The sequence below is a fragment of the Tenrec ecaudatus genome, chromosome 8, assembly GCF_050624435.1.
Source record: "Tenrec ecaudatus isolate mTenEca1 chromosome 8, mTenEca1.hap1, whole genome shotgun sequence".
Lineage (NCBI taxonomy): Eukaryota > Metazoa > Chordata > Mammalia > Afrosoricida > Tenrecidae > Tenrec > Tenrec ecaudatus.
Window position 1 is genome coordinate 39,637,607 of NC_134537.1, and position 18,573 is coordinate 39,656,179.

An 18,573-nucleotide genomic window follows, 5' to 3' on the forward strand; every position below is an offset into this window, starting at 1 on the left:
GCAAACATTTTGACCACTCCTTCGCTTCAGGCAGATTCTAAGCAGAGCCAAGGCCAATATAAAGTCTTGTATCTCAAAGGTCTTTTGCTCCACGGGTTAGTACAGAGGTTAGCAATATGGCCTGAGAGCAAGTAGTTCAGAATTTGCATACCATATGGTCTCTGACCTTGTAGGCAAAAGCAGCCACTTTAATGCCAATATAATGTTTTATTGGCCTATTATTCACATTTCATACCATTCAGTGACTTACACACATCAAGAAGAGATGTACAGTCATGATCATCACAGTCAATTTTAGAACATTGCTTTTATTCTTGTATGCACCATTATCGGTTCACCTTCCACCTACACTCCTCTGCCATACCCTCAAGGTACCATTAATCCAGGAACTGTTTCTCTAGATTTACTTGTTCAGCGTTTCATAGAAGGCGAACTGATAATGGTGCATACAAGAATAAAAACAATGTTCTAAAATTGACTGTGATGATCATGACTGTACATCTCTTCTTGATGTGTGTAAGTCACTGAATGGTATGAAATGTGAATAATAGGCCAATAAAACATTTTTTTTAAAGTAATACTAAGAGAATGTGTTTGCAGCCACCCACTGATCAGAGAGAGATGTTTAAACACATTTTTTCCAGTATAAATAGGCGGGGGCAGAGAATCTGCTTCTAAATATCATTATATTGGCATTAAAGTTCCTATCCTTCTGCTCAAAGTGGTTTATCATCTGCACTTCAAATACCTTAAAAATGTTTAAGAAAAAGAGAATACCTTCTTAGTCCATCTTTTTACTCCATTATATCCTTTGGTTACCAGCTGTCTATGAAAAAAGCTGTTGAAGAAATGAACCTAGAACAGACACAAATACAAACAACCAAATAATATTAAGCTGTGTTCAGACTAAATTTCAAAAGAGAGTGGAAATTTAAGAATACTTTTAAGTATAATAAACAAGAGGAGGAGGAAGAGTTTCTTCTTCAAAACAAAAAAACAAAATATAGAAAACAGTTCTCAGAAGATTGTTCCTAATTTTCATTAGAATGAACTTAGAGTGTGGTAGTCAGAATCAGAAAGCAAAGTTGGCAGTAGATTATGTGAATTCAATCAAGTAGAGAATCAACCTCAGAAATCTTTCCAAACCAGAGTGACAGAGGTGGAAAGAGGCAGTGAAAGAATAGGTGATGATTACCTTGACCTCAAGAAATATGGATTGCACAACTAACCCCATCTGGAGGACGAAGATTTGGAGAGTCCTGTTGTCAGAACTATAAAACAGGCTTAGCATGATCATTTCTAGCACCAAAAATTAGCATGGCCATATGGAGCCTCAGGTCCTGTATCCTGGCTTCAAATTTCTGGCTTATAAGGAGAATCAGCTCACCTGAGATGATAAACATATTGTGGTCTTACAGTGCTCACTCGGTAACTTAGACTCACGTGAGATGTTAAAACTATTCCCTTAGTACTATATAGTTTTCAAAGTAGAGTTAATAGATTAGCAATATCAGCAATAGTTGGGAACTTGTTAGAAACAAAAATTCCCTGGCTCTAACCCAGACGGAGGGGGCCCAGGTGGCAAAGTAAGCAAGTACTGGGCTACTAACTGAAAGGCTGGTGGTTCGAACCCACCAGTAGCTTCTCCGGAGAAAGATGTGGTGGTCTGGCTCTATGAAGTCTGTATCCAAGGAAACCATATGAGGCACCTCGACTCTGTCTTACAGAGTCACAATGAGTGAGTCAACTCTGCACAAAACCACCACAATCAAACGCAGGAGTGGAGCTCACCAACCTGGTTTATCAACCTTCCAGATGATTCTAAGATGCACTGGTGTGAGAACCATGCAGCTTGATTAATCTTGTAGCAGTTGTCTCTAAATCACTGCAGGGGAATGAATTATTTAATATGACTCTTCTAGACAACATCTCTGCAACTCCCATCCACCAACTTTTTCCTGCATGGGTGGGGAAAGACACTGATAGGCTTTACCTGTGAGTAACTGTTAACAGGATTCACTGTGATTGCTATCCTGCTGGGTACAAAATGAGCCCTCTGAGATGCAGGAAGGGGGACTCTCACTACCAGTAAGAGCTAGCAGTAGTGTGTGTCCTCGAGACCTCTGGGATCCAAAAGACAGCTGTAACCTCAGATAAGCTGCAGAACCAGGACTCAGAGCATGAGACAGAGTTGTGGACTTTCCAGCTCAAAGCAAGTAAAGCTGAGCACCTCAGGGCAGCAGGCTGGCTTGTACAGCGGGTTGCCTCTGGGCATTTCATTGGAGCACTGGACTTGCTGACCCACAGATGTGGAGTTAAGAAAGTGCCTTTGGGGTTGAGCTTCAGTGGAGCAGGGTGCCTCTGGGCACTTAATTGGGGAGTTTGGTTCAATGACCCAGGGCGTCTTAGAGTGGTGTGGCATGCCCTTTGGGCATTTATTAGCAGTCCTAAAAGAACTATGTAACATGTCCCGACTGAACAGCTGTATCCTAAGAATTTATCACCTGCATTACACCTGTTAACTTCCATCATAAACTCTTTCAGCATGAATATTGTCTTTCAGTTCTTGCTAAGAATTATAAAACCTAGAGGTAAAACACGATACAGAAACTATAGAGTGAGTCTGAGACAAAAACAACTAGTAATTCTCAAACTGTGTGAATCAGAATCATCTGGAGGGCTTGTTAGAAAAAAATAAAAAGAGCTGAGTCCCACCTCAACTTTCTGATTCGGTAGATTTAGGTGGGGTCTGGAAATAAGCATTTCTAATAAGTTCCCCTGTGATCCATATGCTGCTAGTCTGAGCCTGGTGTGGAGAACTTTGAGAACTTCAGCATTATAGTTCAGGAGTGTCCACTTAACCCCGTGAAGGTTTAGAATTTGATACAATGGTAAATAAACCCTTGGAATGAGTATTTTTGTATTTAAAATATCCTATATGTATTTACATTTGCACTTTTATTATAATATGACAGCTTTGAGAATCTGATACAAGCATCATCATTCCCACTTAAAATGCAAAACATTTGTGATTTTTAAGTAGAAAGTTATATACTATCTACGCTCATAAACATAGTGAGACTCACCATGTGAAGAGGATTAATTTATTAGTTATGGAGTATTTAGGAAGATTCAGTGTGCTGAAATCAAAGGACACCGGTCAGGTATTTGAGAACTTTGAAAGAAAAGTTAATATACTGTATATCCTAAAAGATCATTTAATATGTAACCAAACCCTTAAGAGAATTCAAAGCTTAAGAGAGTTTGGTGTGTATTTGACCCAAGTATCAAAAATTAAGAAAAAGTAGCAATAAATATTTTCTTACTAGATTTTTAAAGACTTTAAGTTGAATTTAAAAGTTTAAATAGTCCTTTTTGTAAACATCTCCATTTTAAAAAGTGGGGATGAGCTCCTCAAAGCATCAAAACAATATCCAACCTGAAACAAAAGCAAGAACACACTGGTGCTGTGCCCTGTGCCTTTTTTCCACAGACATGATTTGGAAGAACAGGGCTTATGCCCAATGCTAGCACATACTCGATATGAAATCTAACCCTTTTCAAAAAGTATGAGGCATATCAAATAAATGCATAAAGGTTATTTTTAATTTCATCTTTTAATAGGCAAGAACTTTTTTTTTTTTTAGGCAAGGACTTTCTGAAGAGCAATTTTTCACTTACTTTGTCTGGGACTGCATCCATTATCAGTTCACCATACATATTAATAACCTGTAAAAAGTCAACATAAAACCACTAAGTAACCCTATACAATTGAGAATATGCCTATCAGAATACATAATATCTATTTGGTTTGTAGGTTTTTTGCTTTATTATTTTAATTTAAACATATCTGAATGAGGGAGACCATGAACCCAAGGTCATAATGGTGGTCCAAGAGTTTGCTGAGATACATAGCTTTAAAAAAGACATGGGAGGTCAGAGAAAACTGTCACAAAAACATGGTTGGCAGTAGATCAATGCATCCTAGTTACCGATGGAACTCCACAAGTAGCCATGATTGGGACATTATGTAAAACAGAGCAACTTATAATACTGGTCCATGGGGTTGCCAGAGGCAGTCAAGGCTTGACTCAAGGACCTCTACTGAGGTGATCTCCATCAAGGACACACTCAGGGCCCCTAACGGTAGCTGCCTGAAGTGACCTGCAAAAATGGTTTGCTACTCACCTGACCCAGAAAACCCTACAAAATCCTGAAAATCAAGAGGGTCGAATCTCCAGGTCCACTTCAAGAACACCCGTTAAACTGCCCAGGCCATCAAAAGCATGCATATCCGGAACGCCACCAAATACTTGAAAGATGTCACTCTGCAGAAGCAGTATGTGCCCTTCTGACGTTACTATGGTGGCGTTGGCAGGTATGCACCAAAATTGGCCCCAAAATTGTGCTGCATCTTTGTTACAAGTGCTTACAACTGCAGCAACTAGTGCTGAACTTAAGGGTTTAGATGTGGCGTCTCTGATCCTTGAGCACATCCAGGTGAACAAAGCCCCCAAGATGCGCTGCCGGACCTACAGAGCTCACGGTCGATCAATCCACACAAGTTCCCCCTGCCACGTTGACAAATATTATTCCAAGAGGAGGTTGCACGGAAGAAAAATATCTCCCAGAAGAAACTGAAGAAGCAAAAACTCAAGCCTCAGGCATAAATTAAGCTTAAAACAATAAAAGTTTAAAAAAAGAGAGCACACACTCAGGTAAGTCCTTAAGGTAAACTCCTGGGGGTAGAAGATAGGGTAGAAAGTGGAGAGTAATCCACTTTCCAAAGTACTCTGTCTGGGGGCAAGGTTTTTCACAGCTCTGATCAAGGGTTAGGAGGGCGCTTAATCCACATGGGGTTTTTGTTTTCTCTGTTATAAGTAGCCTTCTGCAAATCAAGTGCTCAGAATTTAAGCTCTAAATACAATCCCCTCCTCTGATCACGGAGTTTATTAATATGTGAGTCATATAGACAGTGTGCTCCTTCTGTGTAGACTTCGCTGACACCAATAAATGTTTTGATATCATTAACCAAAATCAAACTCTTTGGATCCCAGGGCTGGAAAAGAATTTAAATCCATAAAGAATCCATTCTAAACAGGTGCTCTGTTGGTGCAATAACCAAAAAAGTCAGTGACAAAGCCCACCAACCACTCCCTGGGAAGAAGATAAGGCAGTCTGCTTCCGCAAAGACTTACAGTTTCAGAAAACGGAGAGAGCACTTCTACGTTGTCCTAGAGCAGTGGTTCTCAACCTGGGGGTCGGACGACCCTTTCACAGGGGGCACCCGATTCATAACAGTAGCAAAATGACAGTGATGAAGTAGCAATGAAAATAATTTTATGGTTGGGGGTCACCACCACATGAGAAACTGTATTAAAGGGTCACAGCATGAGGAAGGTTGAGAACCACTGTCCTGTAGGGTTGCTGTAAATCAGAATGACTGGATAGCCGTGGGCTAGTTTATTCTGAAAGATAACTATGAAACCAACCCTGAGTTTATTACATCATCTTAACATTCTCTAACTTTTCCAGAATGTATTTCTGAGATTCAACTTCTGAGGGAAACAGAAAGGCTATTCCCCAGGTTGTCCCCCATATGACATGCCAAACTGAAGGTGCAGCTTGCTAACACATGGTCAATGACTGCACTCGTGCACCCCGAGCTCATCCCCGCCTGTTGCACCTATGCCTATGGTACAGCCCCTTCCTGTTATGCACATGCTTACCTGGAATTAGGGGGGTCTGCACACCCCGAGTGTATATAAGCCTTGACTGGAAAGGAATTTGCTCTCTACGCGCATCTGGCTGCTGAGATCATGGCCAGAGGTGAGCGCTTGCATGCTCTATATTGTCTGATATCTCTTTAATTTTATCCCTCAATTACACAACCGCCCCTTGGACCTGTTCGATTGTAGGGGCTGTATCTCACAAACTCCTCAGAACCTACAACGTACTCACCTGGTCATTCAGCCAATTCTGACCATCCAGGGTCACCAAATCATCCATGTCTAGCATGTGCTTGTTGTAGAATATTCGAAAGTTGCACTTTTGATGTCTGGCTCGATAGTTTGTTATCTCCCTATTAATAAATGGTTTTCTGAAAGAAAAAAAATTAGAAGAAATGATGAAAAAATCTAAGTTCTACTCAAATTATTGCTCAGTGACTTGTTTTACCAAGAGAAAAATCATATATGCCAACAATCTTATTTTCAGATATTTAAACTTGTCATGACAAACCTATTAGAAAAATCTTCATTAAAGACATCTTTTAGTCGCCCAAGAACATCTTTTTCACTGAGTGGGACCAAACTGCCATACTTCTTCATAATTTCATCTAGGAATCCTTAAAAATAAATTAAGAAAGAAAAATTAAGATGGAAAAACATTTATTTATTTATTTATTTAAGCTGTGTATTTTTCAGCAGTTATTCTCCCAACATTTGGTCAATATGTATAACAATGCACATTTAACCTATATTACAGTATTATACTATGAAGAAATATTTTCAGTTATGTCTTCTACAGAAAAATCAAATTAATTAGGCCTTCACCATTCCAATCTAGAGAGAAATGTTATGAAGCACCACTTCACATTGTACTTTTAAGCTACTGACATCATTAGCGAGGGAATGTATAGCTACAAACAGCTTAAGTTGGAGAAAATGCTTATCTCCTGAGGAGCAAATCTAAAAGGTTCATCATGCAACTATTCAGTCTCTGTCTGCTGCAAAGAAAGGTAAAGAATGTCAAAGAGGCATGGAAACAATTAGTTCAAAAGCTAATGGGCCATGCACCTCAACATCCACTACTCTGAGATCAGAACTCGATGGTGCCTAGCTACCACTATCAACCATTTTGGTTGTGGTCCAGCAGAGTAGAAGAAAAATGTTTAAAAATAGGTTTACTGGTCTGAGAACCCCCAAGAATTGAACTCATCCAAAAGGATCAATTCTCAGGCTGGCTTATAAGGTAAACAATAACACCAGGGAGGTACATCCTCCTTAGAACAATCAAGGAGACCATAAGTAGCACTTTCCCAGGGACAAAGCCCAGAGGGCAGAAAGACTGAATGAAAACAGAAAACACAGGGAGAAAGTGGAGAATGTGGTATTAAACTGTGAGGATTGTAATAAAGGCAATGAAAGAAAATGTGTGTGAATTGTTGAATGGAAAGCTGATTTACTCTCTAAATTTTCATCCAAATCACAAAGTTAAAATAAGTGGCTTAGTAACCTAGTTAAAATACATGTATCCTTTTCATAATTGAACTCTATTTTAAAAATCACCATTCAGGAAAGGGAGTTACTTTCTAGAGCAGCAGTTCTCAGCCTGTGGGTTGCAACCCCTTTGGAGGTCAAAAACCCTTTCACAGGGGTCACCGGATTCCTAACAGTAGCAAAATTACAGTTATGAAGTAGCAACAAAAATAATTTTACGGTTGGGGGTTCACCACAACATGAGGAACTGTGTTAAAGGGTCGCGGCATTAGTAAGGTTGAGAACCACTGCTCTGGAACAGTAGAAACTTGTTATTTTGGATGATAGGAAAGGCAATACAGAATGTAGATTAAGTGTGTACAACTTAACCAAGGTAAATGATAGCAATAAAAATAAACTAAAGGAACTTACTGTAAATATTATAGCATATATAATTTGGCAACAGTTGTAACAATAAAAATACATGGTTACAAAGCTAAGTGTGCATATAGCAGTGCATTTGTAAATATGTGTACATATGTAAATGTCTGTGTATACATATATGTATAATAATACACTTAAGGGGCCAGTCATAACCTCCTAGAAATAAGTAAACACTCTAATACTGGAATACTGGGTTTGAAGGCTTAGGATCAGAGTTTCATGGGACAACTATGTCAACTGGTGTTATCTGTATGGGCAGTAGTTTCTGGGGTCTTAAAGCTTACAAGTGGAGCTTAAATGGAGAGCAAATGTTTTGAGATGAGGGTAACGAATGTACAAATTTGCTTTACACAATTGATGTATGTATGGATTGTGATGAGTTGTATGAACCCCCAATAAAATGATCGAAAATACATAAAATAAAATCAGTGTTACGAAACAAATTTGTATAAACTGTTGAATGTTAAACTGATCTGCTCTGTAAACCTTTACCCAATTCACAATAAAAAGTTAAAAAAAAAATTCTTTTTTGGTCTGTACTAGAGTAAGCCAGGAAGAAGGAAATCAGACTCAAAGAAGAAACTCCTCTATAGACTAAGAACTCACATGAACCACAGTTTCATCTATCCTGAGTCCGTAGAACTAGGTGGTACCTGACTACCACTACTAATTGTTTTGACTTATGACACAATAGATGGTCCTGGGTAGAATGGGGAAAAAATGTAGAAAACTCTATTTTTTAAGTCAGACTTAAAAACCAGTAAAAACACTGGTGGATCCCTGACATGCCCTGTAGATTGTGAACTAAAACTACTCCCAGAGTCATTAAACTGAAAATATAATCTGTGTTTTAAAGAGCATAGTGGAGAGCAAATGCTTTGTGAGTGATTAGGGAAAAGAATGTACGGATGTGCTTTATACAATTGATGTATGTGTATGTGTAGATTGTGATGAGTTGTATGAGCCCCTAATAAAATGTAAAAAAAGAAAAGGATTAGGGCAAAAAATGTACAGATGTGCTTTATACAATTGATGTATGTATATGCATGGATTGTGATGAGTTGTATGAGCCCCTAATAAAATGTTAAAAAAAAAAAAAAGAAAGAAAATACAATCTGTGGGCACTATGCTCTTTAAAAGAAACCAAACCAAACCAACGATGAGACCAATTGGTCAACATTTGTAAATCCTGTATCCCCCTCTACCCTTGGATCCCAATGTGTGCCATGAGCAGTGAGTGTGTAACCAACACACAAATGCTGCACATGAGTAAACCCACTTTTTTTTAATTATATGGCAAATCTAAAATTCATCTTGGTGCCAAAATATAAGAAATTCCTAGAAATTTCCGAAAAGGATTAAAAGAGAGGAGTGATTGGGGCAGAAAAGTACAGGGAGAGGAGGGCCTGATCCTGCCAAATTATAACCCTCATGATAGCAATTAAACCCGAATAGTGACTACAACTAGAGAAGCCCAGGTTCTTCCTTAGAAAGATGCCCAAGCACAGATCCCTGGAGAAAAAAATGAATTACTCAATAAATAGTATGAAAACTACTGGCTAAACCTTTTTAGTCCTAGCTAGAAATCTGATGTGAATGAATGTGGTAGGGATCCACTTCTACTTTTTCTCAAAGGGCTAAGTTTGGAAGGAAAAAAAACATATTTGAAAAAATATTTTTATAAACTTAAAACAAGAGCAGTCTTTTAAATAGAAGCTCTTGTTTTTTCCCCCTAATACATGACAATAAACATTTTATTAAGTAGCACTCTCCCTGATTCCATACCTGAAACTTCAAGGAACATCCTATTTAGGTTTTATGCTCCTATGAATATATATTTCTTGAACATGTGAATGGCACACTATACTCACTCTTCTTGAAAATTTCTGGGTATTTTTTTTTTCATTCAGTATGCCACTTTTTTTTTTGCCTAAATAATTACAAACAATCTAATCAAGCATTAAATGGGTATGCCATAATTTAAGTACTCCAAAAGGAAATCAAAACCAAACCAACCACCATGCTGATCCCACCTCACAGCAACCTTTTAAGTCAAAGTAGAACTGCCCCACTGGGTTTCTGAGGCTGTGAATCTTTACAGGAGCAGAAAGCCTCATTTTTCTCCTATCATTTGACTAGTGGGTTCAAACTGCTAACCTTGCAGTTAGCAACTCACTGCATAATCCACTATGCTACTAGGGACTCCAATATTTTTAGCCAGTCCTCTAATAAGGACCACTGAAATTTTTCATTTTTAGCTAATATAACCAAAATCCTTGTTAAATCTTTGTCATTTCCATACAAACACCGGACCAAGTAAAATTTCCTGGTCAAGAAAAAAGCAACTGGACCAACTGTTCCAGAGGGACATAAAAGGGGAAGAGATAGGAGAAGGGAGTGGTGAGCAAACAATTCCATAGACAGGGGAACAACTAGGGAATTAAAATCAACAAGAAGAGCATAGAGATCCTGGTGGTTTGGAGCAAAAGCAATCTAGCTGAGAAGAATTACTAAGAGGCAGAAGAAGGGTGAGCATGATGGTGGCCAGGAAGAAAGTAAAAGGAAACAGGAAAAGTCTAGGAAACAAAGCTATGGATAGAGATATAAACATAGGTGTGTACACATGTAAATATACTAATTCATTAAAAAATTGAGGTATTGGTGTATGTACATATATTTATATGGCATATGTACATATATTTACATGGCAGGTAGTGGATGGATTTTGGGCCTCTGTGCTCATGCACTGCCTCAATGCAAGAACACTTTGTCCTAACAATCCGGCATTCTGAGATGCTCACCTTCCCAGCAAGCACTGAAGACAAAATGGGTACATAAGCAAACGTGGTGAAGAAAGTTGATGGTGCCCGGCTATCAAAAGATATGGCATCTGGGGTCTTAAAGGCTTGAAGTTTAACAAGTGGCCATCTAACAGAGAAGCAACTAGCCAACATGGAAGAAGCACACCAGCCTGTGCAATCAAAAGTTATCAAGGGGATCAGGTAACAGGCATCAGAAGACCCAAAACAAACAAGCAAATAAAACATTGTTGAGAATGAGGGGGATGGGAGCAGAGACCCAAAGCCCATCTGTAGACAATGGGACATCCCCTCACAGAAGGATCACAAGGAAAGGATGAGTCAACAAGGGCAGTTTAGCACCGATGAAATATGCAATATTTCTCTGCTTCCTTGAGGCTATCATGACCCCCCCATATCATGACCCCTCACCAGCCCCACCCCCATTGTGACCCAAGTCCTGCGTTTAAGTTCTGGCTAGACTGGAGCATGTACACTGGTACAGATAAAGAGATAAGAGCTATCGACACACAGAATCCAGGAACAGGTATGGGAGCAGCAATACCAAGAGGGTACCTGGAAAGTGGGGAGAGGAAGGAAGGGGGAACCAATTACAATGATCACATACCACTCCCCACACTCCCAGCCCAGGAGGACGAACAACAGAAACCATGTGAGACAGCGGTCAGTATAAGGTATGAATAATAATTTATAATTTATCAAGGGATCACAAGGGGGAGGGAGGGGAAAAAGAGGATCTGATACCAAGGACTCAAATAGAAAGTATCGAGAAAATAATGATGGCAACATATGTACAAATATGCTTGATACAACTGATATATGGATTGTTATAAAAGTTGTAAGAGCCCGCAATAAAATTATCTTTAAAAAAAAACAGGAAAAATAAAATTTTAAAAAATTTCTTGGTCAAATGTTACACATACCCCAAACTTCTAAATTTTCATCTGTGACTTTTGCTAGATGTAATATTTTAATGATGTAATCACATTTAAGTGCTTTGAAGCTTAAAAAGCAGCATGGTGGCACCATAGGTCAGGCAATAGACAGCCAGTTCAAACCTACTAGCCACTCTGCAGGAAAACGAGACTGTTCCCAGAAGAGATTTAGTCTCAGAAACCCTATAAAGTTGCTATCAGTTGGAACTGACTCAATGGCAGTGGGCTTATGCTTTAAAATGGCTTACCAGTATCAAATTATTAAAATGGTCTTCTGAATTTTTGTAACAGCACAATTGAGATATGATTCACGTACCACAAAATTCACCCTGGCAGCGGTTTTTAGTGTAACTCAGACTTATGCAACCATCATGGCCTTCTGATTCCAGAACGTTTTCATCATCTCAAAATGAACCAGTCACCCTTCTCGCCTTGGCAACTACTAATCCCCTTTGTCTCTATGGACATGCCTATTCGGAACCAAAGCCAAAAGCCAGACTCACTAGCCTGGAGTCAATTCTGCCTCATGGCAACCCTACAGAGCAGAGTAGAACTGCCCCTCCTCTTTCTCCTGAGGAGTAACTGGTGGTTTTGAACTGCCAACTTTCCAGTTAGCAGCCCGATGCATAACCCACAAGGGTAAAAGCATACAATATATGACCTATTGTATTTGGCTTGTTAGCACATTTTCAAAGTTCAGCCACATTGTTGCCTTTTTATGACCAAATAATATTCCAGTGTACGGATTTACATTTCTTTTATTCATCAGTTGATGGACACTTAGGTTTCTACCTTTTGTCTATTGGGAATAATGCAACTGTTTACATATTCACATATACATGTTTCTAATTGGTTAAATTTTTCAACCACATGAAATATTCTGTGACATGGAATCTATTTATTTTCCTTCTAAAACAACTATTCCAATTGTTTCTCTTTATTCTTAATGTCCTATAATCTTACTTCGCAAAATTTAGTGTTTGTGCCTATGCTGTATGTTTTAAACCTGATTAAAAAAATTAATCAGTCTTTCCAATTTGAAGACTCCTTTCTTCATTCTAAAAAATGTTACTTCATCCATTTTCTTCTATTCTTTCCTCTCACAATTACCAGATGAAGCTTGTAACTTCTAGACCTCTCAAATATTTCATAGTTGTCTTACATAAACACAATTCCATTTTATTAGCGTGGTTTTTTCCCCCTTTAACTCACTACTGGCTTAGCCAAAGGGCCTAGTGAAATTAACGCACTACTGTCATTAGAAAGTATTCAACTTAGTTTTCAAGGGAATAACTTTTTATAGGGCGCTTTCTGCTCCTGTGAAGATTTATAGCAACTCAAATGAGCCGTTGTACTCTGTCCTAGAAGGTCACTATGAGTTGGGATTGACTCAATGGCCATGGGTTTCATTTAATGAAATTACGAAGTTTTATAAGTAAGTTTCATCCAAGTCTGAAACAATTTCAAAAGGTGTATGGCAAAATCGAATTAAAAGATAATGGAATTTTCCCACAAACTTTTAGAAGCCCTATCATACAACTTGCTCGCAATAAATGTCATCAACTGAAAGGCGCCCATGTGTAGCTATCTTAACAGCCAACAGTCTGCATTCCCATGGGGCTCGATGTGGGCTAATGGAGTAAAAGTCAGCTGAAGTAGTCTACTATGCTGATGGTCTTATACACACTGCGGCATTATCCTGAACACTTGGGTGTACACCGTTCTCCCACTTGCTGAATGTCTTTCATCGGATTGGCTTTCCTTTAGAAACTTGTCTAAAAATGGATGTTCCTCATTCTCCAGATATTACAAGTAATTGTGTGGGGGTTGGAAGTGCTATCCTACCTGTTCCCATCAATTCCTTGGTTTTAGAATCTCAGCTTGATAACATACTCTCGCTGTTGATATGTGACGTGGCAGTCATGCTCTCATGGTGACTCTCCCAACTACTCAGGGAAATGGGATACCCTCAGTGTCGCCCCATTGTGCTGGGCTGCCAACTGCAAGAACAGCAGTATGACCACCACTACTCTGAGAAAGATGAGTCTTTTAGCTTCCATAAAAAAATTACAGCATCCAACAGAAGCAGTTCTACTCGTATCTTATAAGGTCACTCCAAGTTGGGTTTGATTCAGTGGCAGTGGGTTTGGTCCAGTTTGTGTTTAATCTCCCCTCTGCCATTGAAACGGGTAATTTCCCTTTGGACTGTCCCTCTACTTTTTTGTCCATGGATTTTGGTAGGAGGAAGATGAGATTCTTAAATCACCTTTCTCAACTTAGCACTGCTAGTTGTTACCAATACACCCAAAAAGCCAAACTCACTGCCATCCAGTGGGTACCGAGTTTTCGTTATTCATAGTATTCCCAGAAACTGAAAGGGAAGTTGAGTTTTATTAACAGGCTTTTCAGTACTTACCAAGGCCCATCATTTTTCTCATTCAGCCTATTACAATAAACGAAGGACATCACAGAGAACCAAAAGTGAATTCTATGAAATCTACTTCTTCAGGTCTTGCTAGTTTTATTATACACTATATTCAATTTAGCCACTATAGTTGGCAATGTCACATCTACATAAGGGGCTTCAAAAAATTCCACTCTTTTAATCATCTTTGCACAATTCTTTGAAGTCCCCTTGTATTTACAAGTTAGTTCTTGCTTGAGGGTAAGTTTTTACTATTCAGGTTTAACTATCAGTCTGTTAACCTTGTAAGTTGGGAATTTTTTCTTTCTCTGGTTCTAGGACAGTATAAATAACGTGCTTTTGTTTTTTAGCATTTGCTAGAACTCTGTATCTGTGTCTTTTTGTGGAAGAGAACGTTTATATACACTTAATGACTGTTCAACTACCAGGAAGTAAGCTTCCAAACTCCTCTAGAAATCTGACAGAGCCATCTAGCTATAGCCTATACAAATGCATAGACACAAGTGCATACATATACTCCTACCTTGTACATGTGCGTATGCATAGATATTTATTAAGTGGCATTCAGATTTTTCTGTAGACATATTTTAATATCAAAATAAAGGTCTAATGCATTCTTTAACAGGTGCACAGCATACCATTGCTTGGATATGCTATAGTTTATAGTTCGATAAAAATACTCATTTGGGGTTGTTTCCAGGTTTGTTTTTACTATCATAAAGAATATTACAATTAACACTCCTGTGTAAATATATCTGTACTGATTTATAACTAAATAAATTATAAGAAGGAAGATAGGTGAAAAACCTATTTTATCCTCCAAAAAAATGTATACTAATATACTTCACTGGGGAGAGTCTGACAAGAAATATTCTAAACCATGACATAAAAACTAGAAGCCATAAAACAAAGGCTAAATTTTACTATGAAAAAGTTAACATTTTTCATAAATTTCAAAAATACCAAGTATGTTTTACCTGTTGGAAATGGAAGAAGTCAATTCTCCTAACAATTTTAATTAACAATTTAAAATATTTTAATTAAAATATTTGGTCTAAATAGCAATAAGAACTACTATATATATATATATATATATGCTATTTGTTGCAATATTCTTAAATGATGTACAGTGCCTCCTATATATGGGATGTGTAAATATATACAGTATATTTCTTGAAAGAAAAAATAAATAAATCACTCCAGATTCCTTCTCCCTCAAACCTAAAGAGCGGCCTAAGTGGCTCAAAGGAAAAGTAAGACTGATATGGACTTGAGTTCTTTACTGACAAACAAGTTCATATTAAACAAAAAAAGGAGATTCTCATAAAGCAAACAAAATATAAACAATCCAGTAGAAAGATAGGCAAGGGGCAAACATACAGAAACAAAGTGAATGTTACATTGGAAAAAAGATGTTCCAGCTGAAACGTAAAAACACAAATTGAAATAAAGAACTCTTGCAATCTGTTAAGACTAAGAAAGTTTACACAGTATAAACTGATTCAACTTTTTGGAAGATAATTTGACGACTAATTTTTCACCAGCAATTCCACTACTAGGACTTTAACTTCTGGAAACTGAGTATTTCATTCCAGGCAAAATGAAGATGTTCTCTCAGCTTGGCATTGCTTTTCTGCTGCAAATTTTCAGAGTATTTAAAATGCCCTGAAGCAAGCAAACAAAAAAAGGGGGGAAAAGATAGAATTTCATTGTGCCACTGTTCATAGAAGAAAATATCTGGAAGCAACATAAGTGCCCCATCAATGGAGGATTAACTAAATAAGCTATGGGGCATCTACAAAATGCAGCCATAAAAAGGCTTCAAGTGTGTCTAACTGCTTCCAGGAAATCCATGCGTGGAGAGCAAAGAAAAGGGCTCTTCCGGGAGGAATAATGATGCAAGCAGTAAGAATAAAGGAAGAGGGCATACCAGAAAGGCAGCTTGACAGCTGTTCATCATTCACTGGAGATGCTTTTTGACTGCTCTTCCCACCTCCCACTTGATTTTCTAGTTTGAGTCCACCACCCATCAGGGGCGCGTCCAGTGGACTTTTACAGTAAGGGTGGTCCAGCAACTTCGAACTAAGAATGTTCTGGTTGAGAGCGCCATCCTCCTCCATCTGGTATGCGCTCTCTTTTCGCACAGTCTCTTCAGACACAGGCCCATCCATGCCCCTTGCGGGCTGATCTGGCCCAGGCATGGGCAGTTTTACGCTGTCATCTCTAATGTTACTCGTCCGACTGTCCAGACCCAGAGTCAGCGTTTCTCTTTCTGTTTCTGAGATGAACATGTTACTAGAGTGATGTTCTGGCAAAGGGATGTCATGAATCAGCTCTGTGTGCTCCCACTTAGGAGTGGAAGAAGATGACTGGTCCCATGTGTATGTGGCACTGCCGTTCTGTTGGTCAGGGAATGCTTCATCTAAACTCAGCTCCTTGCCCAAGAAAGGGCTTCCTCTGGCATGAGCACCAGGTGTATGAGAGTTCGTTTCCTTCGCCACAGCATCGCTGTCCATATCTGGGAAGTAGGGCTGATGCCGACAAGAAGTGTCTTTAGGTTCTGAGGAAGAAAATGGGCTGCAACTGACACCCTCACAGTTCTCTCTGAAAGCCTCTTGATAGTCCCCAGTGACCTTCTGTACCCAGCTGCGCTGGGATTTTTTCTGTTTGCAAACTTTGCTTTTTGTTCGTAAGTGCTGGGATCGGAGAATTCTGTACCGAAATCTAACCATGGACGATTTCTCATACATCATAAGAGGAGATACTTTGATTCTTCTATGGCGGTTAAGGTGGAACTCTTTTGGAATCAGAGGTCCCCCATTTCGGTGATGTTCCAGCCCTTGGTAGCAGCCATAACAAAAGCGCCTTCTCTTATGGTTACTCAAGGTCACCACAATTGTGCCACTCTCACCTGGATTTTGACTCTCCTCATTGAACTTCATGGGAAACTCAGAAGCGGATGGATTTGTCCTAGGTCTGTGCCCACTGGTCTGACCTACAACACTATTTACTGGTAAGTCAGCAACTGCCTTCACAAGACGTTTCCCTCCACCGTATTCATGGCCAGAGTGCTCTGCTAGTGACAGCAACTTTTCTGACTGGCGCTCCAGAGGGGTCCTTGAGGAGGAAAGGAATGGTTTCGGGCCCTTTCTTTTCACTTGAGGAGGAAAATCACAAACATTTTGAGCAGCTGCATTTGACTTGGTCTTAGCAAAAAGGGCCTCATCCTGGATCCGCGTTTTCTGGATTTGCAGGGACTTCTTTCTGCACTGGAAATACCTCGACTGTCTGATCCAAGTAACTGGCCTTCCCAGCTTAGCTTTCAGAATGCACAAGTGTTGATGGAAGTAGAATTTCTTAAAACCTCCAAAGCCAGTATTCCATTTCTCAGAAAAGGCCAAGTGAATTCCTTTCCTCCATAAAATTTTCCTCTGCTTTTTCATTTTTCTGATGCATAATGAGATCTGGATGTAGCTCTAGAGAAGAGAAAGAAAAGTTGTATTTGAATGCTGAAAACAGGGTCATAAAGGCAAATTCACAGTTATACAAGGTGGAAAAAATTTTAAAGAGTACCAAATCAACTGCTATCAAGTCAATTCTGACTCACAGTGACCCTATAGGACAAAGGAGAACTGCTCCCTTGGGTTTCCAAGGCTGTACCTCCTTATGGGAGTAAAGAGCCTCATATTTCTCTCCAGGAGCAGCTGGTGGGTTCCAACTGCTGCACGCAGTTAGCAGAGCGGCCCAGCACACAGTCCACTGCGCCACGAGGGCTCAAACACTTCAATATAGCCTGTCAGGCATAATGAACAACCTAACTGATCAAGGTTTTCCTTCCAGTGGGAGAAGACATGAATACTCTTCAACGAGACCCCATGTGCTGTACCTGCTGCGGATAGAAAGATGTTTCAGGAAGCATTGTCCAGCACTCGTTTAGTTTCTAGTACAGTACACAGGATATAAAAAGTCAGAAGAGATTTTTAAGTGTTGGCCCTGTTTCGCACTAGCTCTAAAGAACCTTAAGCAAGTCACCCAAATTCTGTGTTCTCATTTTTAAAATGAAGGGCGAGGAAGGGAGAGGAAACCAGGTACTATATAAGATCAATTCCATATCCATGTGATTATAGCTTGCCCATATGAAAACAATTTTTTCACACAGAAAATTTTGAAAATGTGGTATGAGTATCTTAAGAGATAAAGCAGGCCTCCTCTTTGCCCTTCATTCCATTGAAGACTTTCTGATTGTCTAAGAGAAGCTAGAACTCTACTAGATGTTTTCACCCAGTTACAGCCTGGCTTTCGAGAGGATAATGTAGGACAAAAAACAAACAAACAACTGAAACAAGCACAGATGCATAAAGGCCATGAACACGATGGGAAATGGCAGATGACAATGAATGGGCAGTCAAACTCAAATATGATTTCCTCAAAGGAACTGACAAGATCTACTACTATAGTTGGCTCTTAAGCTAGAAGGAAACATACAAGTAACTGCATTAACTGCAGGTGGAAGGGAAGAAATACTAGACAACAAATCAGAAAAATGATTAATTTCCACTTCCTGGCAACTAAGAAAAGTTGTATTATCTTTCTTTGTATTTCTACTTATTTTTAGTTTTTTCCTCTACAAGACAAAACAAAAATGGGGCAATAAGCACCTATTTATCTTAGCTCGTTTCCCAATCCCATTAAAATTACAATGAGACTTTCAAAAAGGCAAAGACACTCAAGAGCAATGACAGTAAATGAAG

General features: G+C 39.1%; 1 protein-coding gene across 3 annotated transcripts in view; it reads right to left on the reverse strand.

Annotated features, from left to right (window-relative positions):
* Nucleotides 1–18,573, reverse strand: part of SENP5 (SUMO specific peptidase 5) — a 54,548-nt gene that overhangs the window by 23,793 nt on the left and 12,182 nt on the right. For 2 of the 3 annotated variants that reach the window (XM_075556247.1, XM_075556248.1), the window contains 5 exons: nt 15,753–17,298; nt 6,241–6,346; nt 5,962–6,100; nt 3,682–3,729; nt 778–855 (listed from right to left, as the gene is read on the reverse strand). In XM_075556247.1, coding sequence (XP_075412362.1) covers nt 778–855; nt 3,682–3,729; nt 5,962–6,100; nt 6,241–6,346; nt 15,753–17,265 — 1,884 coding nt within the window. In that variant the 5' untranslated portion in view covers nt 17,266–17,298. The remainder of the gene's footprint in view (nt 1–777; nt 856–3,681; nt 3,730–5,961; nt 6,101–6,240; nt 6,347–15,752; nt 17,299–18,573) is intronic. The other variant, XM_075556249.1, reaches the window with a different exon arrangement.